Genomic DNA, 26957 nt, shown 5'->3' with positions numbered 1-26957 from the left:
TGTAGAAAATTTTTTTTATTTTGATAAAAAGTCCCCTTTTTTAGTCCCCTTTTAGACCTTAAATTTGTAAATTTCAATTATTTAAAATTCCAACACTCAAAAGCTTTTAAACTGTGTAAGGAATATTTTTTTGAAAATTTGAGGTACCTAGCTTAAAAAACCTAGGAGGACTTAGACTTTAGTAAAATGGATATTTACTCGTTTTTAGCTTGCACCTTCGATTAGGTCCCTATGGAACTCTCCGGTTTTGACCGCTTATATGTCAAAAACTACTTTCAATTTTGTAAAGCTATGAAAAGCATCTGGTAGCTAAGATAGTATTCTATTAAATAAGATCAACTTGTAAAAAAGTGTTTAACCCCCTATAGCCTTAATTGTAAACATTACTTAAAATGTTCAACCTTGTGGCTAGCTGTTCTACTAATTATTAGCTTAAAGTAATTATTTTTTTGGTTTTTCAAAACCTCATTCTGACTCAGGAAAGTTTATAATCACTCAGGTTAGCTTTTTTGAATCAAAGAGTGGCAACCCTGATATTATCTAAAATTAGCTGATATTCTGGTTGCAAAAAATCATGGAAAGTTTATAAGTTTAGCAAAAAAAAAACTTTAGTGTTTTTTATCGTTCTTTCAATTTGAAGTTTTTTTTACACTTCTTTCAATTTAAAGTTTTTCTTTTGTTCTTTCAATTTTATAAAATTTAAATGTAAATATTGTTCAGAAAATTAGCAAACATAACAGCTACTATTTTTAACTGTTAATCTTAACTAGACCTTAATAACATATCATAAACTTTTTTATTATTTAATTATTGTAGCAGCACTTTAATACTTTTAGTCTAAAATTTTTTTAACTATAATTTTTAAAATTCAAAAGTATATAGTTAGATATAACATATAAAAGATAAACTTCAAACAATTATACTTAGTTAGTAGTTAGTTATATAAAATTGCATTATCGTACATAGTATTTTTTATACTAATTACATTACAGTTAACTTAGAGTATTAAGAATCTGGTTCCGGATCCGGCCGAAATTTAATTTAAAAAAAAATCCGGTTTCTTCCGGATTCTAATTTGAGAAAAAAGTCCGGGTCCGGTACATCACTATTTCTAACCCGATTTAACTTCTAACGCGATCACTTTTAACCTGATCGTTTCTAACCTATTTTACTTGTTAGTTATTTTTTTTATCTGGATTTCATGCAAAAACAGACTAGTCTTTGTAGAATTTTTAAAATAGTATAAAAATTTAAATTTTTAGATACTTTAAAACATATTGTTTTTAATGCGTTACGTAAAAAATATTTTTAGTATAAGTTTTAACTTAAACGTTAATTTAACATAAATTTTATTTATTTTTATTTCCTCAATTTTTGATTTTTAATCCTACACATAATTTCAATTTTTTTTTCTTTATTTCATAGTTTTTTGTTTTTTCTATCTACTTTTAATCTAGTTTTTCGTTAATCATATACAATTCACTAAATCGTTTACTTTACAATATTTAAAACTCTTTATTGTAGGACTTTAAAGTAAGCAGTTATTACTATATTTATATTGGATCTTATTGTAATTCACGTGACTATAAAAAATTCAACATAAGCAAAGTTTGAAAAGTAAACATTCACAATCGAAATATTCAGAAACAAAAACCTTTATATTACGGTCTTAAAACTACATTGTAAGTTCTGACTAATGTATTAACGTTTAATAGAAGTTAGTTTTCAGTTTCATTTTAATAACTTATACAAATTATTCTACAACTTGCTTAGGCCTATTAAGATAATGGAAATATAACAAACATTAAGAAAAATTAAATACTTTTGTTATATTAAGTGGAAAAGCGAGATTTTTATATATAACCTAGCTATTAAAACAGTTATGTCATATAACAAACCGCAAAAGTATGTTCCGTCTATTGACCGTCTTGATTTCACATCATTAATAAATTCCTACTTAGTTCTAGTCTAGAGCAAAAAAGTCATTAATAATTCAACAGACATATTTGTTTGTATAACAAGTCCGAGGGTAATTAAATCTCGCCTAGGTAGTCTTCTTTAAAACCTTCACATAAATTTATAAAACATATGAAATGTTTTAATTGCGACTTAAATTAGTACTTTAGTTAACAAAAATTTCTTTGAAATATAGTTTATTATTTACAGTTGAAATAACGTAATTAAAAACGAAATAAGTACTATAAAAAACATTTTGAAATAAAATAATAAACTAATTATAGTAAAGTTAAGCATAACTAGGAGCAGAAGTTTATAATAACTCCATTAAGTTCTTTGATTCCTTTAATCAACTATTTATTCAGACAATTATTACATGCTACATCTTTACTTTTTATTCATTACAGTAAAGCCAACTTGAAGTCTATTGACTTTATTCTCGGTATTTTTTTTGCACCTATAAATTTCTATAAATGTCATGAGTTTTTTCTTTATTTAAAATTTAAACCTATATAATACGTTTCACAAAACAAACTATTTTTTTTTTTTTTATCATAAGTTTTTTAAGTTAGATAAATAAATCAAATAGCTTAAACTTATATTTCATATTTAATGATCGCTAAATAATTTAAAGTTTTTGTGTTTTTGGAAACCTGTGAAACAATAAGTGAGATATCAAGAAAATTATTAAAGTAGTTTCTACTATTTATTGTGAGAAATTTTTTTTGCAGTTTTAAATTATAAAAACTTTTAAATTTTTAAGAAAAATTTATTTTTTGCTTTATATAGATCATATCATCTATTTAAAACAAAAATAAATAAAAGCAAAATAATAAGTTTTCGACACTTACATTTTATAGTTAATTTTATTATGTTATGTTTCTTATTAATCTTTAGATATAGTTTACCATTGGCTAAGGAAATAAAATAAATTGAAGTTATAGTAAATGACAGGTTCTAAATATTAAAAAAGTCTACCTCTACTTTTGACTTTGTATTAAACAGTATAAGCTTTCGTTTTAAGAGCATAGAATTTAATGATGATAATTTTAAATTAAATCACAATACTAATTACGATTACTAAATTCTATTAACTGTTTTATTTCAAGTTTCATATATACTGATATTAATATTCTTAGAAAGTTGCATTTCATATAAACTCGCCCTAAATTTGAATGCAACTTGCCAACCTGGTCTCCATACTTAAAAAATATATATTAACAATATGTGATTCTCTTTAAAGAAGAGTACAGAATAGTCTTTAACCGCTGCAATACTCATTATATTTTTTACATTGAAGACTATCAAAACTTAATATTTAATCTTTAGAATACAGAAGAATTATACTTTTCCTAATGCTTTTTAAAACTAATTAACTATAGTTTATTTATAATCCATTTTTGAACATTTTTAAAATAATTAATTACAACAAAAATAAATCGAAAATGCATGCAGTCATAATTATCTTTCAGTTTAAATGTGGAAATATTTTTCAAACAAAAATAATCTTTGCAAAAAAAAAATTGAACAACTTTGGTTTAAGTTTACTTGATTAAGATAAGATACTTAGTACTAGAAACTATCAGTAATTTAACAAGTTTTAAGGCTTATAAACCAATAATTTAATATGTAGGAATTTGTTCATTCTATAATTTGATTTTATTAGCAGCGCCTTTCCTCAGTAAATAATAAAACATTTTTAAATATTTTCGATAGATGACCTGTATTCTTAACCTGCTTTAGACTTTAGATTTTAAATTTAGTGGTTAGTCAATGCACTTAAACTTTTGATTTTTTCTCAATTGTCTGTACCTTAATTCTAATAATGTTTAATTTAATTGTATCGATTACGCTTTGTCAAAGCGACAAAAATAATTGATATAAAAACAATAAAATATCAAACGGTTGCACAATAAAAACAGAACCCAACTCTAAAAGTCATGATGTGTATATCCGGTTTATGTTTGAACAAGAGTAAAAAAAATTATTCATGAATTTTTGTAGTTTGTTTGAATTCTGACATTCTAGTATGTTCTAAATAAATTTTATAAACGTAAACCTGAACTTTATTTTAATGTAGAAGTGCAGGGTTCTTTATTATTTTAATAACTTTATTAAGACTAGTTTGTTTTTTCATGAAATCCAGATTAAAAACTAAAAATTAAATAAACAAGTAAAATAGGTTAGAAGTTATCGGATTAGAAGTGATCGGGTTAGAAATGATTGGGTAAAATCAGGTTAGAAATGATCGGGTTAGAAGTTTTAAATGTTTCGGAATTAATCAAAAGTATGGCTAATTTGAAATTAGTTGAGCAAACAAATTGACGCCAATAATAATGGTCAAAGAGCTTGGTCCGGTCATCGAGTCAAACAACACTAATTTGAAACTTTTGAACTGTAAAAACTATCACCAACTTAAAAAACTATTAGTAAAAGAAAGAACATAATAAAACATAGAAATAAAAACACAACATTTAACTCATCAATATTTCTTAATGATAAACAATGTTATAAAAAATTCATAGAAAAATTAATTGAATGTTTGCTTAAACTATAAAATTGAGTAAAAGACGAACCTAGACAATAAACTGTCTCTAAGTATTAAATAAGATACTAACTAAAACTAAGTGAAACTAAATGTTTTCGATAAGTCAACATTTAAAAAAAAATATTTTTAAAAAGTACGTTAACAAGTTCATATTTTTTATCAGAGACTTTAATGTCATCAGACTAAAGTTAATATTTATTTTTACAGTATAAAAACAGCTAAATGTATCTTAAAACATAAAGTAAAATATTTTTTGAATATAACAGTGACTTGTTTGATAAAAGAATATTCATTGGCTAAGTCTCAAAACAAAAGTTCTAAAATTTAGCTTTCTAGCTGCAGTTGTTAAAATACATGACCTATAGAAAAGCAGAGCAATGGTTTATTCTAATTAAAATAATTAATTAGCTACAACTAATAAACCCGTTTAGTTACAAAACTACTAACACTTATAAAAAAATATATATTTATACTTTATGCAGTATAAAAGAATAGAGTATAGACGTTTTCAGCATTTACGCTTAGCTTGGAGTAAGCGTTTTTAATACTAATACTATTTACTTTATCGCTAAGTAATAATTGATAACTAGTTTTATCATAAAAAACGTGTGAAACTTATGGTTTTTCATGGTAAAAGTATTATAAAAATCTTCAGATCTAATTTTTTATTTTAAAAATGAGCGGTAATTGTAGAATATATACAGTTAAGAAAAAAATAGCAATGTAGTTAAATACATTCTGTCCTGCACAAGACGTTAAAAGTTATCCAAGTGGTTTGCATCTAGATATTTAAAAGGTTTTTTTAGTGCACCAGGTCTTAGGACCTAATATTTTAATCGTTTTTTTATTGTCGTTCAATAAACGATTACAATACAAACTATAATTAGAATAAATTATAATGGATGCATATTAAAAACTAAATCTGAACATAGAAAATAAAAATTAAATATAGAAGCATATATTTAGTGATCAAAATAAAAGTAGATACTTATGAGATTAAACACAATGTTCCTTTAAATTTTGATTATTTATTGTTTTGTTTACCATAAAGTATTTTTATGATAAATTATTGTATTTTTTTAAAAAAACTAAAGTTCAAGTAATAGCTAAAATCTATATTTTTTTAAAAGTGAAAATACATTTTTTTTAAAGTATGTACTAATTTGTTTTTTTAATATAATTTGTTAAAATATTACTTTTTTAATAACACATAAAGACTTGGCTATTTTAAAAATAGTTTAAGAGTATGTATATTTTTTCATTGTCACATATTATTTCAAATATAATGATTGACATTTATATAAATATTAATAAACAATAATTTGTAAACGTATTACAACTACACAGTACACACTTATCAAGTTTAATTTGGTAAATCCAACACTATTTATCATTAGTTGTATTGTATTAATTTGTTCAGCATTAGACTGCACGTCACGACAATAAACATCAGTACCGATAAAAAATTTCAATCTTGGTTTTGGTATTCTTTACACTTATCAGGTTAAAAAAATATTTTTTTGTTTATCTAATATTTAGTACAATTTATTGCAAAGGAAAATTGAGTTGAAGTTTAAAAACAGTCATATTCTAAAAATACGTAAAAAATCAATTTAGCAAAACATTTTCTCGCTTGATTTTTTTTAATGATGTGTTTATGACTATTTAATTGAAGTAAAGTTTTTGTTCAAAATAAGCTAATTTATTATAAAAAGATAATGGTTGGATTCTAGAACTACATTAAGCATATAAAATTAAAGATTAAAAGATGCCTTTAATGTTATAGCATGTAGTTAACAAACTTTTGCAGTTTTTTTAATGTTCTTTTAAACTATATTGAATTAATTAAAACAATATTATTAGTAGTAATGAACAGTTAGTGCTAACACAAAACCATGTGCAAAAAGCGAACATTTATTTAAATTTCTGAAAAAGTAGATTAGTTAAAAAAACCTTAAATTTTGTGTTAATACTTATTGACGAATGATACAACTACGAGTTTTAAACATTTTATGTTTTTCAAAAAAGTTGAAGATAGGAATATTTGTTAGTATTTTTATTTAAGCAACGTTTTAAAACTTACTAAGTTTAAAAGGAATATTGCGATATTTAATTTAGTTTTTGAATATAGATGATCTTTGCCGAAAAACTGATAACTTTTATGTTTTTGTTATATTTTTTTTACTGTGCAATAAGCTAAGTAAATACTTTTTATTTTTTAAGTTATAGGCTTTTCCGTTTTAGTTGAGTTTTATTCAATAAATTTATAGTTAGTTTTGTTCTAGCATACTTTTTTTATTATAAAATTATTTTTTAGTGTTATAGTTAAAATATTTCATTTTTTGTTTTTTACCTTTTAAAAATTTTATTTGTGTACTGGTTTTTAGCGAAATTGTATGCTTTAAATTTTATCAATTTTTAACGAATCAGAAAAGTATAATTAATACACATTCAAGAAACTTTTGTTGGCGGCCATGTTTAAATGCTCAATTTATGCTGAAGTTTGACTGCATGAAAACTGTTGCCATGTTAATGAACTTCTAACATGGGATCTTTATATATGTATATGCAAAAACATATAAAATATTTCAATAAAAATACAGTTGCTATCTTTAATATAATATCAAATAAATACTTTAAATGTAAAAAATATGATTAAGATATAATCTTTTATGAATAAAATGAGTGGGCATGTAGTTGAGAAACTAGAATTACACATCATGTAACTTACTTGCTTGACCTTCAATATTTTATTGTTGTGGAGGGAAGAGTAAGACTGATGTTTTTCAACCATACAATAAACTGTTAGCTTACAATTTTTTTGAATTTTTTTTGTTTTATTTAAAAAAAATTTTAAGAATACATCAAAAAGCTTAAAAGAATTAAAAGCAAACAGAAAAAGTTCCAAAGTTTTAAAGCATACAGTTTTTTTGTAATTGAAAAAATCAGTATTACTCTTCCCTTTACAACAATAAACGTGTTTTGAAGGTCAAGCAAGTAAGATTGCATAGGGACCCCCATGGAAATTTTGAAAATTCTCGAGTTGAATGTTGCAAGATCTAAACCCAGTGGTTGACACATATACAAATAAAAATATTTTATTGCTAGCAATTTTATAACAGCTTCTTTTTAGAGAACAGTTCTGGTTAAAAACTAGAACCTTATTTTTGGAAAAGTAACTGCACATGTTTGAAGTGATGGTGAAGGGGTCCTATGACTAAATTTTAATTTCTCTGAATTGAATGTTCCAAAATAAAAACTGGTTGGTTAACACATGTACAAATTAAAACATAGTATTTTAAAGTAAACTGATTATTCATAGGAGTTACTTAAGATTAAGGTCTTATTAAGATATTTAACAGCATGTATAAAGTTTTCAAAACTAGATGTTCAGTAATACTAACAATTTAAAATTTATTGCTAAAAACAAGTAATTATTGTTATTTATAGTTACTGTATAGATCAACAAAAATAAGGAAGATGTTATAAAAATGTCTTCAATAGTACAATTATAAAAATTTAGTAATGATATCACACCAATATCAAGCTGAAATTATATGATATTCGATTTCTTTTTTACCCATAATTTTAGGCTAAATATCTATACTATATAAATACATAAATAGATTAAACCTATTTATTATAAACTAATAAAACTTAAATATTTAATTGCTTTTATTTTAGAATGTAAAGCAACTATCAATACAATAATTAATATCAATTATGATATTGTTAAATCAAATCAATTAAATATTTTAGTTTATTTTATAACAATTAAATTTTATACTTACTATGTATTTATATAGCTTTTTTATAACAAATTGGTTTTTTAGATTAATCATATAAGGCTTAAAACATTGAATTTTAGCCAAAAATTATTGTTAGAAAAGACATTGAATATAATTTAGTTTCAGCTTGATATTGGTGCAACATCATCCTAGGTAATTACCAAATAACTTTAAAAATAACAGTTTTGGTATGTTATGCTAGTGTTTTATAAAATAATTTATAAGTTATAACATCTTTTATAATACTTATCATAAATACATATATTCTAAAAGACAAACAAACAACAGTTTTTAATTTAAAATTTGTGTTATATAGTCATTTTATAAGTTTTTAAACTATGCATTGATCAGATTGAAAAAAGGTTAATTTCTTTTTTTCAACAAAATACAATAAAAAGTTTTAATTTTAATTTTTTTATATACTAATCAAGTCATCAAATTATATTTTGATGGTTTTGTCAATTTTTTTAAAAACTAATAAGTTTCTGATAGTGTCATAAGTTTTTTATTATTTTTAAAAGTATCCACAATTTGAACTATATATTACTATAAATAAAATGTAATGTAAAAGGCGTTAAATCCTGGAGATCCTGATAAGCTAAGCTTATTGGAAATTGGAATATATACCACAGATGTTTTTGTGTTAAAAATTTATTCTGACTAAAGGCGTTTCACTGCTCTCAAATAAATTTAAGAACAGATCTATGGAGTCTCAAAAAAAGCTCTAAGAATTCTTAGAGCTTTTTTGAGACTATGTAGATCTGTTCTTAAATTTATTTGAGAGCAGTGAAATGCCGTTAGTCGGAATAAAGTTTTGACACAAAAACATCTGTGGTATTACTATAAATAAATATTTTTTTAGTGTTTCTTTTTTAGATTTAATTTAAATATGTTTAGAAATGAGATTTAACCTCACTAAACAATTTCTAAATAAATTAAAAAATTAAAAGTTGTAATCTAAAGTTTACACTGCAATTTTTCACTTAAATTGCTTTATTTTAAAAGTTATTATTATTTAGTATAATATAACATTTAAAAAGTTTAAAAAATGACAAATTTTTAAGTTTTTTAAAAGATAAATTGACATTTTTATTAAAATTTTCAATTGTTAATTGTTTAAAAGTGTTTCTACAAACTTACTGATTTAAGATGTTTATGGATATAATTGTTAAATTATAATTCTATTTCTTTTAAGTACAACTATTTTGAAAGATAGTTTTAGTGATAATACTAATAGTAAATATGTCAAGTAGTACATTAGTTTTTATATGTGCAAGCTTTTTTTGTGTTATAATTATATTTAAACGTAAAGTTATACTGTATTTTAAATGACATTATTTTCTAAGGGTGTTAAATAGTTAAAAAATAAACAAATGAATGATTCTGAAAAACGAATACCACTGTCACCACTTTCTGCAAACAACACACCTAAAAGCAAAGACTCAAGAAAATTATGGGAGCAGTCTAAACCATACACACCTGAATCTCAAGTATGTACATTTCTGAAAATATAATTTTTATTAGTTTTAAGACATTTATTCAATCTCAATAGTCAATATTCTGTAAACTAATAAGCTTATATATGATTTTAAACTATTTTTTTATAATAACTACTTTTATTTTCTATTAAGGCCATAAGGTGGTCCAAGAAATGTTTCAAATAAATTAACATTGCCCTTTATTTAAGTTGCAATACAAACAATTAGTTACCTAATTTAGATTATGGCCATAGGGGGGTCCAACAGATTTTTTTTACAAAAATTAACTTTGGCTTTTATATGAAAGCTACAAACTACAAACCAATTTTTATAGAATTCAAAAATGTCATTAAACTTTTGAGAAATTTTATTTTTTGTAAAAAGTTCCGTTATAAACGTATGAACCACAAATTTTTCAGGGTCAATTTTCTTTGAAATTAAAAAACCACAAAAAATCTGTTTCCTCCTTCATTTTTTAAGCAATCTTCTTCAAATTATTAGTAGATGTTCCTTATATTAAAACAAAAAAATGTTACTTATGAATTTTATTAATTAAAATCTAAACAATTTTATGACCAAAAAAAAAAAGTCTTTTTTTTTTAAATAAAATTTTTACTTAAAATTTTTTAAAGTCCAAAGTAATGTTTTTTTGTTGTTGTATAAAGTTTAGACTGTAAAAGTTTGAAGAAGATTGCTTGAAAAACGTAGGAGATAGATTTTAAATAAAATAGTCTTTTTTTATTGTTTTAATTTTCCCCTACCCATAGGGAACCTATTATGCGACCCGACTTTGGCTGATTATATCTCAAAAAATAATTTGAATTTTTTAAAACCATCAAAAGCATCTCAAAGCTTAGAAAAAACTCTATAAAATAAGATCAACTTGTAAAAAACATGGCTTATCCCCCTATGGCCTTATAAAACTTTTAATAAATTTTTTAAAAAGTGAGTTTTCTAAATAGTTTTTCCAATACAAGCTTGTAAAGAAAAATGCATGTTCAATATTGTTTGTACATTTAAAAGTTATTTAAATTAAAAGTAATTTTTTAATCTATCCTGGCTGAGACTTTTAAAACAAGGGTTCTTAAAATTTAAGGAAATATTTCTGCATGACCAAAAGCAAATTGTTGTAAAGAGCTGTAAAATTTTTTACAAAATTATTCAAAATCCATAAAAAGTAATTTAAGGCATTGGTATGGTAAATCATTTTCTAAATTTTCTTTTTATTTATAAGTAAGCCACTAGTTCTTATTTGAATATTTTTTAGATTTAAGTTAAAGTTTTAGATATAAGAAAATAAAGTTAAAATTGTTTAAAAGGTGCCTTATAAAATGCGCAAACTAAAACAGCAAAAAAAAAGATCTTTTCAGAAAAATTTTGTCTATTATTCAAATCTTTTATAAATATAAACAACTCATAAAATTATTTTTATACTTATTTTGTTAATCAAAGTAAACCAAAAAAAAGTTTTGATTGTTAAATTGACATTTTTTCACACAACTTCTACAAGTTGTTTTCAAAATTAAAATAAAAGTTTACTGAGAAATTGAAGTTAGTTTATATAATTTATAGTTTAGACTTATAGTTAATTACAAAAATTGTGAGAAAATCAGCCACCAAAGGTTTATACTTTTCACATTTGTACTATAAACTTTTTGCAAAACTGACTATATCTAAAAAGTTGTGTGAAGTTTTTTGTTCTATAAAAAGTAGTTTATAAAATAACTGTTAAGCTTTTAAATGAAAGTCAATATTATTTCTAAATGATACTTTATAAATGTTGGACCTCTCCTATGCCCCTATGAATTAGTATTTGAAAAGTAAACTGAAAAAGTTAAAAAGCAATTAGTAAAAATATATTTTAAGAAATATATTTTTAATGAAATAGTGTTCTTTCTTTGCACTAGTTTGCATCTTCTATAACACACTTCTTTTTGAGAACATTTAGAATAAAGCATTGATTAAAACCTTAATTCGACAAAGGTACTGTACACTATGTGCAGTAAAGAAAAGTTGTGTATGAACTATTTCCTTTTTGAAAACATGTTTTATGTTGATCCAGTAATTATGATATAAAAATAGAAAATAATTTTTAACTAAAAACTAGTGTTTCACCAAATACACGAAACATAGCTTGCCAAGATCTTGATCCAAACAAAATATTAGTTTGAATAATAGTTCTAGATTTAAAAAAATGGTCTATATAGTGTTGGTTGGACCCAATTTTAGATTTTGGATTGGACCAAGCTAATTTTAATTGAGTTTTGGGGGATGCCAGTTTTGAGCTCATATCAGATCCAACCAGAACAAGACAGACCGTTTTTCAAATCAAGATTTAGCCCCTACCAAAATCAAGTAAATTTTCAAATAAAAATCTAGCTTGATCAGGATCTGGGCAAGCTATGGCCAGACACTGCTGGATCTAGCAATTAGTTCCACTATTAAGAACAGTATTTTTCTTTTTGAGCATATAATTGTATGAAACTTTGTATATGTACTATTGAAGAGCTTTATAGTTTATCTTTCTTATTTTAAGTCAATCTTTAAATTTTTCAACCAAATTTGTTTAAATTAGAATAAGTTTATAAAGGTCTTCAATAAAGCATGTACAATAGGGTGCATTTGATATCCCTCAAAAATAAAAATTTAGAATTTGGTTAGTAAAATTTTTTTAAGTTGCAAAATCACATAAATAGACAGCACAAAAAAATTGCTTCCTAGCTTTAAGTCTGCTGAAGCAAATTACTGTTGAAAATTTTGCTTTATATTGGTATATTTAAAAAGGGGAAAAAAGACTACTTCACTAAAAACTTATTTTCTCCTAAATTTTTTGAGATAGTTACCTGAAACGGTAAGAAAATGTTCCTTGCTATGTTTAGAAAATTCTGTATAAACAAAATTAAAAAAAGTAAAAATAAATAAAAATGTTATGCAAAAATAACAAAAAAAAGTTAGTTTTTTTTCTTAATAATTCTTTATTTTTTAATAATTTTAAATTTTTGGTTATACAGAATTTTCTAAATATGGCAAGGAACATTTCCTAACATTCAGGTAATTTTCTCAAAAAACGTAAGAGAAAAAAAGTTTTTAGTGAAATAGTCTTTTTTCCTTTTTTTAAATATACCAATATAAAGCAAAATTTTCAAAAGTAATTTGCTTCAGCAGGCTTAAAGCTAAGTATCTAATGTTTTTTGTGCTGTCTATTTATGTGATTCCGCAACGTCAGAAAAATTTACTAAGCAAAATTCCAAGGAGCAACAGATGCACCCTAATGTACAATGAGATCTAAACAATTTTCATAGTCATATGTTTAGTAACTTTTCCAAAATTAAGGTTTTGATTCTCAGCTAAGAAGTGTATTTTTCCATGGTGAATCTATTGCACTTTAAGTTTGATACTTCATGCCTTGAAAGTTACTTAATTTTTTTTGATATAAAGAGCACTTCAAAAATATCTTCAATATCTACAAAATGTTTTCTCATAAAGTATAAATTAGAAATACAAGGTTTTACTCCTTATGCTTTTTATAATTAAAAAAAAAAGTATGTCTATTTAGAATTTGTTTAGTAATTTGTGGAATAGTTTTTGTAAAAAAGAAGTTTTCAAATATTGAGCTTAAATTTTACTATTGTGGATATAAATTTGATGAAGTTACTTTGTGTTAAATCTATATTTAGAAGTTTTTCTAGTTAACTTACTACACTAGTTCCAAAACCAAGAGGGCAATATTGCCGACTTTGGAAAACCATTGGTTTTATATGAGTGTTTTGTCATGTATTGATGACTTTTACTTAATAAAGAGAACTTTTACCCCTTTTAAGAAAAATAATTTATTTGTTATATCTTGTTTAAAGTTAGAAAACTAAAAATTAAAAATTGGTTGTTACTTTTGAAAAACTATTAAGTTTTAAAATAAGATAGTTGATTAAGGCCATAGGAGGGTAAGCCATGTTTTTTACAAGTTGATCTTATTTTATAGAGTTTTTTCTAAGCTTCAAGATGCTTTTAATGGTTTTAAAAAAATCAAATTGTTTTTTGAGATATGACCAGCAAAAGTCGGGCCACATAATAGGTTCCCAATGGGAAGGGAAAACTAAAACAGCAAAAAAAGTTGCATTGTAAAAACTATTTAAAAACTGTCACAATCCTATACAAAACTAAAATAAAGCCTTGTTATATTTTAATTTTTAAACTTTTAGTGTATATGCAATACGTTGAATCTACTTTACTAAGTTTAGTAAAGTTCATACAAATAATTTCTTTTGTATAAAAACTTACCAATGAAAATGTATCAAAGTTTTTTAATGAGTTTATATAATTGTTTCATACAGAAGTCCCCTAAAGTTATACCTACAGTTTTAAAGCTGATATACTTCAGCAAAAAGCCAATAATCGAGTTTGGAAGGGTTGAAGTGGGGAATGAAAAAACCAGAGAACTTGTTGTAAGTAATGTGAATGATTATGACACCAACGTTGTCGTTGAAAGAGTTCCTGAAAAAAAGGGTTTTCGTGTTCTGTGTGTTAGTTTATATTTTTTATGATTAGTTTAGTTTTCATGATTTCAAATATTAATGACCTACTAATAATTAGTACCAACAAGTATTTTCAATGTCTTTTATTAAACCTTTTTTATAAGATAAAATTCATCATTAAACTATAATACTAACTAAAAGATAAATTCTTAATTTTTACAAGACCGTTAACTTATTAAAACGTTCGTATTAAATTCATAGGATTAATAAAATCTTTTATAAAAAGTACAACAATCATAGCAAATGTTCCTATTTTTAAAACTTTTTGATTAAGTTTGTTATTTTCATCAATTTTAAATTTAAATATAGTTCTTCTGATTATATTTTTATAAAATATTTTTTTAAATTTTTCCTAAATCTCTATAATTTTTAAATATTTAATGTTTAAATCAAGTTATTTTCAATCAATTAAAATTAATGAAACTTTAAAACAGAAAGAATTTTCAGTATTAAGTCAAGAAAAACACTTGTTACCTATTACATGGAAACCTGATACATGTGGAAATGTCAGGGAATCTATGTTGTTCAAATTTCAGGGCTTCAGGTGTTATGTAACTGTGATTGGAGAAGCATATAAAAAAGTAAAAAATAATGTCAAGAGAAAAAGAAAGGTTTAATTTTTTATTTACTTGATCTTGTAGGCTACAAATCATATTGTAGCTCCTAATGCTATGACTAGGATTTTTTTACAAAAAATAACATTCTTTTATTTAAAGCTTAATGTATGTATCATGAAATTCTATAGAGTATGAAAATTTCAATTAACACTATTAACTATTTTATTTTCTTCTTTATAGTGGGTAGTAACTTAGTTTTCAAAATATTGTATTTTAACTTAGAAAATCAGTTAAATTACATTTTTGTGTTAGTCATTTGTTAACATCTAATTGAAAGAAAATTTTAGTTCAACCCAAACTTAGCTTTCACTGGTCAAACGAGAAAAACTTTGATCGCCTCAACAAATAAAGAAACAAAGAAAAAAGTTGCTAAAACAAATGTTAAAGTAATTGACAAGAGACCAGCTTGGCGAGATTTACTTGAAGATGATTTGATGTAAGCCGAATGTATTTTTCTAAGTTTCATTAAGAATACTTTTGGTTTTAATGAAGATCAATTTTACATTAGTGCAGTTTTTATTATAATGTACTTTTTTACATTTTTTTAGTAATTTTTTTAATTTTCATTTAAACTACATTATTTTTTTAGAGAGCCAAAACAAAAAGAAAACGAAGAAAATGTTCAGCCGAGTAAGCTTTTATTAATACTCACATTTAAACAAACATTTAGAATAGTACTAGCTAAAAATGTATTTAAAAGTAGTTCCGTATATATGTAATACTTTAAGTTAAAATTTCTTTTGGATAATTAAGGGGTCCAATATATTTCTTTACAAAAACTAATTTTGGTCTTTTTATTAAAGCTCTATACTATAAGATAATTTTTGTAGTGTATAAAAATTTTCAACTTTAGAGTTTTAGTCCGTCTTAAAAGTTTTTTATACGGTTGTATTACGGAGAATTTTTTCATTGTAATTCAGTTGAAATTTTGAAAACTTTACTGAAAATATATATCCTAAGTTGTAACAGAAATCTGCTTTAGTTTATTAAGAAATGCTTTTTGAAATACTGCAAAAAACTTGTAGCGAGTATATATTTAAGAAAGAAATGTTGATTAAAAATATTTTAGCTGAAAATTGGAAAATCCCTTTCTCTAAATGTTTGAAAACGGTTACAAAACTCTAGAAAACCTAAAATTTTCAGTAAAAAATCTTTTAAGCTTTTTCAGTTTCTGTTTTCCAAAAGGAACTTAATAAACTTTTAAACTTTAGACGCTTATACTTCCAAAGTTATTTTGAATTTAAATATAAAGAGCAACTAATAGCATACTTAAAATATAATATTAATCTACTTCTGCAGTAGTTTTGTTTTCATTAGCTAAAAAGGTTATTTTTCATAGATTTTAAAGTTATTTACGTTACAAATACTCTTAAATTAAGTTAATAAAATATTAAGGCCATAGGGGGGGGGGGGTAGAAGCCATTTTTTGACCAAAAATAACATATAGACTTATATTATAGTAAATTTCATAATCTTTCAGATGCTTTTTTTAGATTTTAAAATTATTAAGTAACTTTTTTTTTATGACCGGTTTTATAAAGGGTTGTCTTTATAAAGGGTATATAAAGAGTAACTTTAAAGCCGTTTTTCTCGAGTTTTTAAAAACGGGCTTTAAAATCTATCTTCTCCTTCATTTTTCAAGCAATCTTCTTCAAATTTTCAGGAAATGTTCCTTACATTATGAGAAAAAAACGTTATTTGTGAATTTTAATAATTTAAAAAAATAAAAATTTTATGACAAAAAAAAAAAAAAAAAGTGATTTTTTATCAAAAATTTTTTTTTTTTGTTTAAAAAAAGGTATTTTTACTTGAAATTTTTTTAAGTCACAAATAAGGTTTTTTTGTTATTGTATAAATAATAGACTGTGAAAGTTTGAAGAAGATTGCTTAAAAAATGAAGGAGGAGATAGATTTTGAATGCATTAGTCTTTTTTCGCCGTTTTAGTTTTTCCTTCCCCATAAGGAACCTGTTATGCGGCCCGACTTTGGCCGGTCATATCTCAAAAACTAATTCGAATTTTTTAAAAAGGTAAAAAGCAACTTGAAGCTTAGTAAAAACTCTATAAAATAAGATCAACTTGTAAAAAACATGGCCTACCCCCCCCCCCCCCCTATGGCCTTAAATAAAAATTATGTTCATGGAAAGTTTACAAAATCTGAACTTTAATAAAATTACAGTGTCCTCAATGTATGCAGACATTATTGACAATGACAAAACTATGGTACTTTCAAATGATACCCCTACAAAAGTTTCCCCTGTAAAATCTGACTCTGCCGCAGGAAAGTTTGATAGCACGAATGAAAATACTTTGACAGAAGCTATGAATACGACTTTAAAAGAAACACTTGAAAACAAAAGTATATCTTATTTACAATTGAAAGACGAAGTCTTCAAAGTAAGTCTTTTTTCGTTATGATTATTTCAATTTACAGTGGTCAACGTTTTACGAACAAAATTTAGTTTTATACTATTTTAGTAATATTTTTGTCATGTTTTCAACTTTTCAATTATTAAGTGTGTATTTTGTACCAATTAGTTTAATATTTATTTTTCAACAGTCACCAAAGATGGTTAGGACACCGGGGAAAAAAGGTAATTTTGTTTCAGTTTTTTGTTGCACAATTCAATTTTTTTAGTCTAGTTTGCACTTACAAATAAAACAAAATTATATGTATAACAAACAATTTTATTTTGAAAAATGCTTATTTTATCTTTTTTTAGTCAACATACAAAAAAAAAAATTTTTCTAAAATGTTTGTGCTTTAGAATTAAAACAGAGGTTCAGTTTAATTTTACAAGTATGTAGTACATTAATAAATTAAAAGTTTCAAGGAATAACTTTACTTAACTTTTTTTTTTAATTTAAACTTTTTTTAAGTTCGTTTAATTAAGTATATAAAACTTGTATAACTTGTTTGTAAGTTTTTATGAGAAATAAAAAAGACTATGATATAAGCAAGTTGTACAAAAAGTATTAAAGTTATACTTAGTTAATTTTTGAAAATACTAAGGTTTTTTAAAAGTTTTTGATATAAGTTCATATTAAGTACTTTTTGTTTAGCAGTTAATAAATCTTAATTTTTGCTATTTTTCCAACCTATAACTAATGATTTAATAGTTTAAGAAATTTTTTTGTGCATTAAACAAACTTCTAAGTGTTATAACTTTTTGAAATTATAAAGTTATTTTTTTAGCTTAAAAATAAGTATATTTTAAGACACTTATAAATTTTTTTGATGATTTATTAAATAAAAATTTGCTTTATTTTCAATACTCTTGTAAGCCAAAAATTGAAAAAAATTATTGGGTACTATATTTAATTTTTTACTATTAAAAGCTATAAGGAACCTAACTATAAAGTTCCTGAGCTTTTAAAGTAATTTGAAAATTATTAGTACAGTAATGTAGATTTTTTTGAAAAATAAGTCTATGCAAAATAATATTAGGTTATAAATACAGCTTTGTATACTTGACTATGACATCTTTGTCATCTAATAATTTTTCTCAATAATTGAAGTTAGTACTTTTAAATTGAAATGTTTAAATAATTTTAATAAGCTACTTAATTGTTTTTCAATCTTTAGTGTTACTAACAAGCTTTTTGAAACTAGATGTATGTGAGAATATTGACGAGTTGTTTCCTGCTTTGTGCCAAAGCAACAGTTGCGCTTCCAAGTCGAGTAGGGATACTTATGTTGTCAAAAATCAGGTTCACACAGAAAATGTTGTCAACACTAAAAGAGGCAAACCCTCAATAAACAGCAGAGAGACCTTTTTTGTTTCTCAGAAAACTCAAAGCAACCAAAAAGAGTCATACAAAAATTTACCAGACGACAAAGAGAACGTGAGGCAGCACAGAAAGATGAAAAACAGGGAGTTGATAACCAAAGTGCAAAAAAACCTGTTTGCAAGATCACAGCAGATGGAAGCGACGTTCAATTTACCTTCTTATAATTCAAACAACGAAGACAGCACTAAACGTGTACAAACACTCAAGAGTCATATCAATATTCAAGACGAAACTGTCCTTTTACAACCGGATTGCGAAAAAAGTGAAGAGCCAAAAAGTACTGCCACTCTGAATGTTAGTGACACCACAATAGTTTTACCTGAGAGAGATAAAAATGTTAACTCAGTTAAATTTACTAAAACGTTTTCAATTGACAAGCAAGCAACAAACGTGCAAGATGATCGTCGTGATTACAAAGTTAATGATGAAACAGCCGCATCAAAAGAAATAAGGGATGAGACTATAGTTTTTAAGCATTATAAGGCACTTGATGATACAGTTGTACTTGGCAAGGAAAACAGCTTACAGTTTGATGAAACACTTTCGTTAAATCCTGTTAAGCCATCTGATGATTCAGTTGTACTTAAGAAAGGCGAGAGCTTGCATATAAATGATGAAACAATTTTATTAAGTCATAACAAACATATTATGAATTCTACTCCCACGATGAAAAATACTGCAAGGTTTTCTACTTGGGGTTAGCAAATATTTTTCATTTAGTTTTATACTCAAGTTTTTTAAATTTCGAGGTAGGTAATTTAAATTTAAATCATATCTATTATCATATTAATATAATCATAAAATTTTTAAAGGTTTAAACAAATTTTCAAAAGTACAATTTTAACAAATATATTTAATAACACTAAATAAATCAAAATAACAAGTATATAATTATTTTTTAGGTAGGAGACATGATAATACCAGTAACTTGTTAAAATGGGGAGACACAAAGTGGAGTGACGTTAGTTGCATTCAAAATACACAAAATTCTAATAGTACCCATCATTTCAAAACTCCCGGTGCGCCAAAAGATGCGCCTAAATTTATTGAAGAGTTTAAACCGCCTTCTCAAGCCTCTTTTATGATTAACGAACCTACAGTGAGTTTTTATGTGATTTAAAAAATATTCAATTACTTAAATACAGTTATAGACAAATCAGCTTTTAAAAAATGTAGTTGCGTATCATTTTAGCATGTAGCTCTTTAGTTTTTTTATATCTGCAGTTTAGATTATTGGACTATGTAAATCGAAATTAGTTTGTATAAAACTTTATTAAAGAATTTTTTTTAGGTAAGCAAATATTATCCCTGTTAAAATTGGTAGGAGTAAACAGAAGGTTTTAATTAGATTTGTAAAATTACTTTGCTATATACAATAATAAAAAAATAACTAGTGTAATATTTTTGTTCAAATAGGAATCACTTGTCTTACCATATAGACTAAAGTGTGAAGTATTCATAATATATAAATAAATTACTGATTTAAGGGCATAGGGGGGAGGGGGGGGTCCGACTTTTTTTAATTCAAAATAGCATTGAATCTTATATGAAAGCTTAAAGAACAAACTACAAGCCAGTTTTTATAGAATTAAAAATCTTATTTAACTTTTGAGATATTGTAATTTTTATAAAAAGTTTCGGATACAAACGTATTGACCGCAAGTTTTTCGGGGTCAATTTTCTCGGAAATTTAAAAAATCTCTAAAAACTATCTTCTCCTTCATTTTTTGAGATAGAGACCTCAAACTTTCAGAAACGTTCCTTTTATAGTTTAAAAGACTTTGAATGCTGGAATTTTAAAAATAAAAATTTTAGATAAAAAAACAAAAAAGAATACGTGGTTTTTTTTAATAAAAATTCTATTTTTGAAATTAAGAAAATTCTTGCGTTCAATCTTTTTAAAACTTAATAATACACTTTCTGTGACAATTTGAAGAAGATTGCTTAAAAAGTGAAGGAGGAGATAGATTTTTAGTGAAATGGTCTATTTTCGCGTTTTTAGTTTGCGCCTTCCATTAGGAACCTATTGAGTTCACCGACTTAGACCCTTCATATCTCAAAAAATACTTTGAATTTTTTCAAGTGGTTAAAAACGTCTGATAGCTCAGTTAAAACTCTATAAGATAAGATCAACTTGTAAAAATCTAGGTGAACCCCCCTATGCCCTTAATTTTTTTTTTACTATAACTGAATTCCTTGAATTGTTTTGATAAATTGAAAAGATCAAAAATCTCAAAAGACAGAAAGAATGAGCTCCACACCCAAGCAACCTAACATTCAGTTTCGAAAGAAAAAAATGCGAAGGTCCATTAATAATCCAGGAGTCAACAACAGTTAGTTTTACCTAAAAGATTAGTTCTATTATTGCGTAGTTTCTTATTTAACTCAATCTCCATTAAAACAATAAAATGTTTTGCAGGATAAATTATATTAAAGTCCTTTTTTATAATGTTTCTTTTTATTACATAACCTACAAGTCTTAGGTTTTCTTGTAACTTTAAATATTTAATTTGAAATAACTTCTATCTATTTTAAGTATTAATTAAACACTAGTTATCAAGAGAGATTAAGTAAATTATAACATGAATAACAATGTATCAAAAATCAGTAATACAAGTATCAGTAATCAAAAAGTTTTGAATTATTTTGTATAATCGAATGAAGCTCATGTAGGCTGTAAATAAATTCACTGTATGATTTTAAGCAGCTTGCTCAAAGCCGGTTTTACAAGATTAAAGAAAATAATTCGTAATGATAAGTTAAAAAATGTTCAAAAATGTAAATAAAATTATTTGTTTTTACTAAAACTAACTATATTTTATTCTAGTGGTTCAAACGCATGAGGTTTAAAATTAGCTTGTTGTCAATTTCATGTATAAAAAAAAACATAACTATTATTTTCTGTAAATCTAAAACTTATGAATTTATAAGTTGTGAATAATTTAACTAAATAAAAAAATTTTTATCTTAAAAGTGTTTTTAAGCACAAATAAATTTAAGATATTAAGAAAAATAAAATTTTTAAATTGTGTATGTGTTTGTAAATAGTCTTATAGGAACAAGTAAACTACTTTAATAAAAAACAATTTATAGACTAAACTTTAGAAATAGTTTCAATCGAAAAAAAAACTTGCTATTTGTGAATTAAAATTTCTTAACTTAAGTGCATAGAGAGGTCCGACATTTTTTTTACTAAAAACAATATTGGATCTTATATGAAAGCTTAAATTACAAACTACAAGCCAGTTTTTATAGAATTAAAAGTTTTTTTTTAACTTTTGAGATACTTTAATTTAAAAAAAAATTTGATACTAAGGTATGGACCGCAACTTTTTCAGAGTCAATTTTCTCGGAAATTTAAAAAATCACTAAAAATCTATTATATTCTTCATTTTTTAAGCTAGTGACCTCAAACTTTCAGGAAACGTTCCTTATATAGTTTAAAAGACTTTGAATGTTAAAATTTTAAAAATAAAAATTTTAGATTAAAAAGCAAAATAAAAATAGATGGTTTTTTTTAATAAAGATTTTATTTTTCAAAGTTAAAAAAAATCCTGCATTCAATATTTTTAAAATTTAATAATACACTTTCTGTAAAGTTTGAAGAAGATTGCTTAAAAAATGAAGGAGGAAATAGATTTTTAGTGAAATGGTCTTTTTTCGCGTTTTTAGTTTGCGCCTTCGGTTAGGAACCTGTTGAGGTCACCGACTTTGATTGCTCATATCTTAAAAATTACTTTGGATTTTTTCAAGCGTTTAAAAATGTCTGAAAGCTCATAAAGCTATAAAATAAGATCAACTTGTAAAAATCAAGGTAGACCCCCCTCCTATGCCCTTAACAAATAACAGTATTGTAAGTATAATCTACTGTTTAAGTTTCATTTTATCAAAAACACTATTTTTCTGCCTATTTTTGAATATTTTTTGATGTCTCTGTATATCTTTTTTAATAATAAAAACTGATGTCGGTAAAACATTAAAATATGTCTTTTGTATTATCTTAACGAGAATCTTTTTCGTGAAACAAATATCATTTATAATTTCAGCATTCAAGATCGATAAAAGTCCATTAAAGAAAGTTCGAAAGTCTACATTGATAAGAAAATCGACTTATCAAGCTCCTATGCCGAGAAAACTTAAAAAACCAAGCAAAGGTATTAAAAAAATATTAAAGAATTTTTTTCCAATCGTAATTATCTTAGAATAAAGTACTTATGGTGATTTTGTACAGTATGTTTTTTAACTTTTTGTCCATTCGTTGGTAATTTAATTTTACTTAAATATAATCAATACTTGGTTGCTGCTTCCATTTTAAAATATATCTAAGTTAATATTTTAGAACTTGAATACTACAACATATAATTTTGTACTTATAAATGTTTACTAGACAAAAAATTTCTAACCACATTATAATTCTTAATGTTGTAAAATAAAATTTAACTTTTAGGTATACCTTTGTCCCAACTAATATTGCAATCTGAATTATCCGACGAAGAAAATCAGGTGCAACAAAAACAACCACAAGAAAAACTTGTTATATGCAATGAAAAACTCCCACTTCTATTCCTTACATCAAGCAGAAATCACCATTATGACATCGCCTGGAAAGATAAGGAGGAGCGTTTTATGACGTCATACTTAAATTACGTGTTGACTCCTGACGATTTTAAGCAGGCTGAAAAACTAAGCTCTGGTTAGTTTTTGTATAATTAAACTTTTTGATGTGTTTTATTAAACAATGTAGGAAATTATGTTTTTAAATCTTATCGTCCGTTTACATAATGATAGATTTATATATATTAAATAAAATACCGTTAATTAATATAACATCTTGTATTTAGCACGTTAATCAAGAAGCTAAGAAAATTCATTTTTACATTTAAAAAATTTATCAAATGCTACATTTGATTTTTTTATCCTTAAAGCAATAAAATATTTTGTATTTGATTAAGATTCGTATTTTTGTCTTAATAAATAAAACATACATTGGGGTCTATTTTTAAATCAGGCCTTGTTTTAAAATCAGGTAATATTAAACGGTTATAGATTTAATATAAAAGCTAATTATATTTCTAATCAACCCTATTGTCGTTTATTTACAATGTGATGTCTGTTTTATTTATCTTGATTTAGTTTAAATCCAATTTAAAAAACGTTAGGTAAAGCAATGAATAAAGAGCAAGCAAGTAGAAGAACTTATATGCAATTAAGAAAATTAAATCAACTAAGATATAATGCACATAAACTGCTTTGTAAAGAAGTTATTAACACCAAGTTTATGTCTAAATTGGAGCAACGTATTGATGATGGACTAATACTGGTATTAATTTTAATTGTGCTTGCGTTTAAAGTTTTTATTTTATCCAATGGTACTTTTTAACCAAAGAGAATAGTAAAAAAAACTTTTGTGTATCACAAATGAAATTTTTCAATAAATTTAGCGTATGGAAATTAAGTTTAATTGTATAAAAAGATTAAAGTAGTTTTACTTATCAATCATTGCTTTTTATAAAACTCGAATTATTCATTCAAATTATATTTTTAATAGATTTTTTGTTGTTTTAATTTTTATTATGCTTTTTCTTGATAACTAGTTTCACTATTAGGTACGCGACCCAGACCAAGTTTGTAGAGACTTAGGAAGAAAGGAAGCTATGATGTCATTAATTTTGATGTATAACCCATTGTGGCTTCGCATTGCATTAGAAGTCTGCTTTGGTGAAACAGTCCCTATTATGGCTTCACAAAACGAAGTTTCATCTATAAGAAACTTTGTACAGACGAGGTTGCTAGACTGCCCCGATATTAGAAAGAAATACAGACATGCTACAGTGCCAAATATGTACAAACCTGGGTAAGATAATTTTCTTAAGATGTAAAGTTGCAATAACTTCTTTAAACCTTAGACTGATTTAATCAATACTTTGTACATTATCAAGTTAGTTTAAATGTGTTTTGAAAAACTGTTTTGACTACTTATTGTAGCTACATTTTAAAATGTTTTATATTTTTGAAAAATAAACATATTATATACGCTTTTGTGTTGGTACCTTGGTTGCCACTTTACCTGGAAAACCTGGAATTTGACAATTTAGGCAAAACAAAAACCTTGAATTTGAGAAATTTTGAAAAAAATCTGGAAAAACCTGGATCTGTAGCAATTTTCACATGTTCAGTAATAAAATTTCGATTTGACTCAAAAAATCTATCATATAAACAAAAAACTTTTGTCATCATCAAATTTTTTATTAATTTAAAAACATATTTAAAGTAGGTTTACAGTATCTTTTTAATGTTTTTATACTATTTAACACAGTTTCTTACCTTAATCTTAACTTTAAACTAAAGATAGACCCAAAAATGTGTTCTTTTAAAAACCTGGAAGAAATTTGGAAAACATAGAAATAGTTTTGAAAAAAACGAGTAGCAACCCTGTGGTACGCTAAACATTAAAACCAAGTTTTTTGTATAAAACTGTTTAACTTTTATATTTTCATTAATAACTACTAACATTGAAAAAAAGGAATTTGTGCTATATTTGTTATAGGCATGTTATATTTATCAGGTTTGAAAAAGAGATGTGTAGACATATACTAAAGAAGATTTTCACTATTGTAATATTTTTGGATAAGGCAAAGACAAACAAATTGCTAAGACATGACCCTTGCTTGTTTGTTCGGTAAGTAATAAATTATGTTAGAAACATCTTGATTATCTTAATTAAGAACTATATAAAAATTAGTAGACCAATATATAATAACACTAAACTAGAAAGCAGCGTGAAATTAAGTCGTCCAAAAGTGTGTTGATAACACTTCAACGAACATTGTTGAAAGCTGAAGGCGATATTATCAGACATCTTGGTAACTTTGGGTACAAGGTCGAATATAAGCAAGGATATCTGGATGAGTTCCAGTATGGTATAACGAACATTTCTGGCCAGTTGAGGTTTGTTTATTTTATTATACGATGAACAAAAGCATTCCTTCCAACATGTGAATACACTTTTTCCAAATGATACATAAGTTTTATTTTATCGTTGAAAAATTTTTAGTAATTTAAGTTATCTCTTCATAGTTAAAAATTTTTATACCGACAGAGATGGAGTGATTTTGAGTAGAATATGCGAAATAATGTTTGACAAATTTGATATTTCAAAACAACTGAGGGTTCCGGCTAACAGCAGATTACAAAAAGTTTACAACTCACAGGTTTTTTTTCTTAATTTTTGGTGTAATATTTGCGTGTTAACATCTTAGTAACAGTTGTAGAGTCTGATGTCAATGAAAATTTAAGTAAATCAAGTCAGTACTTTATAAAGTTATTATAATTCATATGCAGAAAGCATTAGAAAAGTTTGCTTCGAACGGAGTTTCAATTATGACGTCAAAAGGTAAAAAGATAACCTCGGAACACGTAGTAGGTGGCAACAGGGAAGTCACTCTCGATCTTTTGTGGAACATAAGTGCGCATCATGAAATCCTAAGTAAGATACAACCCGAACAGCTACAGGAAGAAATTGATTTTTTGAAGAAAAATCTTAAAATAAAAAAAGAAATAGAGAAAGTTCAAAACAAAAAAGAGTACAAGGTACAAATATTATTATTTTTTATTTATTTTGTATTAATAGAAAAGTGCGTAATTTGAATCTATTTGTAGTAAAAGTAGTTTATTTTCATTTTGTAGTGCTTAAAACCTATTTTTAGATGTTCATGTACAGGGTGAATATAAATTTCTGAGACCATTTTTAGCTTTTAAATTAATCAATATTAAAATAAAGTCCAACTTTTTATCTTACTTCTTTTGGAGAAAATATAAAAATAATTTTTTGTATTAAAAAAAACTATCAAAAGGAAGGCAACAACTCAATTTTATTCATAGTTCTAAGATTAATCATAGTTAATTAATATTTTGTTTAGTTTTTATTAATAACTACAAGGACTTTTGAAATGAAATAAAAATATATTATAATTTCATGATGTCTTTTTTAGATTATGTTAAGGTTTATGATTTAGAACTGTATTTTAGAGCACGAGGATAATATGTATTATGGTATTTGTTTGGTTTTAAGCTACATGATTTTTACTTATGATTGGGAGTAATGATAAAAAGACTTGTAATATGAATTCAGGGATGTCATGGTATCTGAAATCATGGAAAAACCTGAAAGTTTGAAAAAATTTATTATAAATCTGATACTTTTTACAGTTTTTACATTAAAAATAATCAAATTTTGGTATAGGTACA

General features: G+C 24.9%; 1 protein-coding gene across 1 annotated transcript in view; it reads left to right on the top strand.

Annotated features, from left to right (window-relative positions):
* The first annotated feature begins 9665 nt into the window (after positions 1-9665).
* The window catches only part of LOC145833353 (uncharacterized), a 30338-nt gene continuing 13046 nt past the window's right edge, over positions 9666-26957 (top strand). The window contains 18 exon segments of the mRNA XM_082940534.1: positions 9666-9782; positions 12000-12125; positions 14102-14290; positions 14737-14913; positions 15207-15355; positions 15509-15549; positions 17098-17315; positions 17479-17512; positions 18532-19407; positions 19613-19809; positions 20950-21043; positions 23158-23403; positions 23969-24030; positions 24317-24564; positions 25276-25393; positions 25489-25658; positions 25810-25921; positions 26052-26264. Of these exon segments, the coding sequence (XP_082796660.1) occupies positions 9666-9782; positions 12000-12125; positions 14102-14290; positions 14737-14913; positions 15207-15355; positions 15509-15549; positions 17098-17315; positions 17479-17512; positions 18532-19407; positions 19613-19809; positions 20950-21043; positions 23158-23403; positions 23969-24030; positions 24317-24564; positions 25276-25393; positions 25489-25658; positions 25810-25921; positions 26052-26264 (3387 nt within the window).

The sequence above is a fragment of the Thalia democratica genome, chromosome 4 (genome assembly GCF_965202585.1).
Source record: "Thalia democratica chromosome 4, ktThaDemo2.hap1.1, whole genome shotgun sequence".
NCBI classification, from domain to species: domain Eukaryota; kingdom Metazoa; phylum Chordata; class Thaliacea; order Salpida; family Salpidae; genus Thalia; species Thalia democratica.
This window is presented reverse-complemented; position numbering and strand designations above follow the sequence as displayed.